Source organism: Chiloscyllium plagiosum, chromosome 31 (assembly GCF_004010195.1).
Source record: "Chiloscyllium plagiosum isolate BGI_BamShark_2017 chromosome 31, ASM401019v2, whole genome shotgun sequence".
Lineage (NCBI taxonomy): Eukaryota > Metazoa > Chordata > Chondrichthyes > Orectolobiformes > Hemiscylliidae > Chiloscyllium > Chiloscyllium plagiosum.
In genome coordinates this window covers 3,954,495-3,959,413 of record NC_057740.1, presented here as the reverse complement: position 1 = coordinate 3,959,413, position 4,919 = coordinate 3,954,495, and the positions used below count along the sequence as shown (strand labels likewise).

The 4,919-nt window shown below is 38.2% G+C and overlaps 1 protein-coding gene across 1 annotated transcript in view; it reads right to left on the bottom strand.

Annotated features, from left to right (window-relative positions):
- tax1bp3 (Tax1 (human T-cell leukemia virus type I) binding protein 3) overlaps positions 1-1,402 on the bottom strand; it is a 22,345-nt gene extending 20,943 nt beyond the window's left edge. The window contains exon 1 of the mRNA XM_043720852.1: positions 1,332-1,402. Coding sequence (XP_043576787.1) covers positions 1,332-1,334 — 3 coding nt within the window. The 5' untranslated portion in view covers positions 1,335-1,402. The remainder of the gene's footprint in view (positions 1-1,331) is intronic.
- Between the last annotated feature and the right edge of the window lie 3,517 nt (positions 1,403-4,919).

Genomic DNA, 4,919 nt, shown 5'->3' with positions numbered 1-4,919 from the left:
GCGTACTGGATATCTCCTGTCGGAACAAATTCCTGGAGACGCTGGAGTCTGTCCTGAAAACAACAAATGCTGCAGAATTACAGCGGGGCAGGCAATATTCATGGAGAGACAGCAAGCTAACGTTTTGAGTCTCGATGACTGTTCATCAGAACTGAAGACATAGTTGGGGGCAGCAGATGTTTGTGGAGATGGTGATGTAGAGTGCTGGTGGAGAAAAGGTGTTGATAGTTCAGATCAAGTAACCCTGAATGTGAAAATGCCAGAACAATGGTCTGTCCCCTGATAGATTTGAAACGACAGACAGTCCCCATGGGTTGGTGTGGGGAAGAGTTGAGAGATGATAATAGAATGTAACAAACTAAAAAAGGAAAAAATGGGAGTTCATTGATAATTTGAAGATGTTGAACCCAATATTAAGTCGAGCAGGCTGTAAAGTGCCTAGTCTGAAATGTTTGAGAAATATGTTAAATTCATAAATAGTAAGAATTTAAAACTGAAAATAAAGTTTGTAGGAGTTTTATAGGTATTGGTTCAGATTTTAAACAGACTAATTGCAGTGAGCCCTCACAGAAGGAAGAAGTTACATTTAAGGAGATAAAGGAAATGTGAAGCTTAATCCGTCAATTGAAGTGCTTATTTACATTAACAACTAGAGTAGATGCTAGTTTTGATGTATTGGAGCTGACCACAATGACATAACATCTTCAAGTCGTGAATGTTTTAAACACAAACAAAACACTATTGTAAGTATAATAGGATAAATATTTGGCTTCTGCTGTTGTTCCTTATTCAAGATACACATAATACTGCACAGGTCGCTCAAATGTTGCAGAAAAGCAATAATAGGTGGAATTACTTCCAAAACATTGACGATCCCCTATAAAGCAGAGAATGTACACATTCAGAACAAGTGCTTGAACTTTTGCAGAAACAAAGCAGGGTTTTGCTGTTTTATTGCTCAGTGACTCCCTGCTATGCTGTCATTTTGCTGACCCTGACGAGAGCTAAACAGCTCGAGAAATCCAGGCTTTGGCTATAAAAGCCAAAATCCTGGACTGAAGGTACAATTAATTGTTTGCTTGATGGTTTAAATGTGAGCTTACAGCTCCACAAGGGTTTTCATTTCACCTCAAAACAGACTCTGGTAAAACTAAAAGAGTTAAAACACATGTTTACACCCAAACTCAGCAATTAAAATTCTGTTTTTGGATTAGTGGTGCTGGAAGAGCACAGCAGTTCAGACAGCATCGGAGGAGCAGCAAAATCGACGTTTCGGGCAAAAGCCCTTCATCAGGAATAAAGGTGCCCTATTCCTGCTTTCTGTCATTTACCATAATGTTTGAGATACTGAAGTCTCGGTCCTTCCTTTTTTCTTCCAGTTTATACCCATCATGCCATACTGGAAATTAAGCCATGCTAGCCCTGGAGTTGTGAAGAAGTAAAATGTTTTAGAAAAGTATGCAAAATTACCCAATTTTTCAACCCAGGTTAACATACTTCACTGACCACATTTCTTTACTTAACAAGAAAATGATTTATTACAAACAAAAATTCTAGGTACACAAAATTATAAATGCACCTTTTCAACCCTCTTATAAAACTCCACCGATACTGTCATACAGATAACACCAATTTTTTTTGTGTGCCTATGGATGGTGGGAAAAACTGAGAAGGAAGTTCAATGATCCCTGTTCCCTGGGTTCTCAATTCTTCCCCCATATTTTTAGTATTACTGGGATGTTTGAAGTACTTTTCATTGTAAAGATTGGTGCAAATTATCTGTTTAACTCTTCTGCCATTTCCTTGTTCCCCACAACCATCTCCCAAATTCATATCTTTTCCTTGACTCTCTTTTTTTATATATATTTAAAGAAGCTCCTTGTGTCAGTTTTTATATTCCTTCCTAGTTTGCCTTCATAGTGGTTTTTTTTTGTCTTTATAATCTTTTGAGTCCTCCTTTACTGGAGTCTACACATCCCAGTTGTCAGGACTATCACTGGCTCTTGCCTCCTGATGTGTTTTTCCTTTCAACTTAATATTCTCCTTAACGCCCTTGGTTGATTTATCCCTCTCAGAATCTTTCCTCCTTACTGAGATTTATTTTTGCTAACTCGGTAGTCAACATCACTAGTGGGAAAAGATGTGATAACAGAACATAGACAATATTAAATCGAACTGAACAAAGCCAGCATGAAGGAAAAATGATGTTTAACAAATTAACTGAGTGTTTTGAGGATGTAACTAGTAGAATAGTTAGAGAGGAATCAGTGAATGAGGTGTATTTGGATCTGAAGAAGGCTTTGATAAGGCTCCACATAGAAGGGTTGGGGTAAAAATTAAAACACATGGGATGGGTGTAATAGATCAGCACGAATTGAGAATTGTTTGACAGATAGGAGACAAAGAGTGAGAATAATGTTTTTTTTCCTGAGTGGCTGGCAATGATAGTGGCACTGGTGCTTGAGATCAGTGCTAGGGGCCTCAGCTATTCATGATATATATCAATGACCTGGATGAGGGAACCAAATGCAACATTTCCAAGTTTGTTGATGACAAAACTAAATAGAATTGAGAGTTGTGAGGGGATGCAATGACCTTTAAGGTGATTTGGACAAGGTGAGTGAGTGTGCAAACACATGGTAGATGTAATACAAAATCTAAATGTGAAATATGTGGTTTGGTGTGAAAAACAGAAAGAAAGAGTATTATTTAAATGGTTATATTTTGGGAAATATGGATGCAAAAGCAGACCTGGGTGCCTGAATACACTAGTCAGCTTACAGTTTACAATTCTTCCAAGTTTTGTATCATCTAGAAATTTTCAAATTGTCCCCTGCACACCAAGATCCAGATCACTCATCTATATCAGAAAAAGCAAGGGTCACAATATCAATTCCTTGGAAACTCCAGTACAACCTTCCTCTAGACAATGAATATCCATTGATATTTACTCTTGGTTTCCTGTCACTCTGTTAATTTTGTAACCATGTTGCTACTGTCCCTTTTGAACCAGGAACTATAACTTTGCTCACAAGTCTATTGTGTGGCACTGTATCAGACCCCTGTTGGTACACCATACCAACAGTGTTAACCTCATCGAGAACTTCCATTATCTCTTTCGGAAACTCCAAGTTATTAAACAAGATTTCCCCTTTAGACATCTGTGTTATGCTTCCTAATCTACCTACCTTTTTCCATGTGATTACTAATTCTATCTGAAATAATTATTTCTCAAGGTTTCCCCATCACCACGATTAAACAGAGGTCCATATTGCTAGGAATATCCTTACCACCCTTCTTAAACAAGGCCACAGTGTTTGCAATTCTCCAGTCTCTGACATATTCCCCGAGTCTAGGGAAGATGGAAAGATTGTGGCCAGTGCCCCTGCATTTTGTACCTTCATACTCTCGCATGCATCTCATCCAGTCTCAGTGCCTTGTCAACTTTAAATTGAACCAAGATTTCTTTCTTAACAACTTTGATCAAAGTTTCCAGTTCTGTCACCATGGCCTGAGCAGCATCCTTTTTTTTTTAAATAAAGACAGATGCAAAGTATTCATTTAACGCCTCCACCATGCCCCTGCCTCCATGTTTCTATTCCCTTTTTGCTCTCTGATTGGCCCTACATTTATTCTTCTTTTTACCGTTCCTACTATGTCTATGTCTTTCAAAAACTTTGGGATGCCTCTTTGTGGTAGCAGCTAATCTTAAAAACTTCTGGTAGCTTGTTTTTAGAAGGTGCATCAGTGCCTTCCACAGTTTTTAGTTTTTAATACAGTTCTATGTCAATTTGAGAACATAATCCGAAAATACAGAAAAATAAAAAGGTACAGCCTTTGCATATGATCTTCTAAGCGTATTTTTTTAAAATTGAAAACAATTAAAGCCCTTGATAATGAATTATCATTGTGTGGATAAATTTGGAAATTGTGATCTTTGCTGCTAATGCAGCTCACTGATGCTTTTTTTCTGGTTGTGACCATAACCCCCACTACAACACAGCAGGTTGGAATAAATTAGACAAGTGTGATTTCTTGTCCTTGTGGTTTGTGTTAGAATCACAGAATCCCTGCTGTGCAGAAAGTCCATCGAGTCCACATCAAATCTCAAAAAGCATCTCACCCAGATCCAGCCTCCTACTTATCCTTGTAACCCCACATTTACCCTGGTCACCACAGACAATTTAGCATGGCCAAACCACCTAATGTGCACATCTTTGGACTGTGGGAGCACCTGGTAGAAACTCACGCAGACACAGGGAGAAATATGCAAATTCCACACAGACAGTTTCCCAAGGTTGGAATTGAATCTGTGTCCCTAGTGCTGTGAGGCAGCAATGATAACCACTGAGCCACCATGCATTTTGTTGTTAGTGCTGGTTTAAGCTTTAGCACTATTCTAAATGAAAAAAATTACAATCAATTCTCTTAACTCTAACTTCATACATCAAACAAACTGTTCCAATTTGAGAAAGCTCAGTTTAGTCTCTGTTTTACACTTCCCACTTCAGGGCTCAAACCAACCATTTCAATTGTTTTCTTACTTCCAAGCATATTTTTCTTGTCTTTTCTGAAATACAGCAGTGTCTACACTTGTCCTCCATCGGCTGTACAACATGGTTGGATGTCCTAAGGTTATGAAAGACACTGTGGAAATGGAAATCTTGTTTTCTTCATTTTAACAATAAATATATTTCATTTGAATGCTTTAACAGTAGATTGTAACTGTCTGAATTGCTGGTTTATTTTGGGTTCCTTGGATTAACTAACCATTACCACAACTTGACCCATATATATTGTTAAATGTCAATGGCCGTGATAAGGCTCACAGCCTGTGGTTATGTTTATCGTAACTGCATCACAGGCCACTGTGTAGAATGCGGATTGCATTTTGTGGTTGGTTGAAGCTGCAAGACATT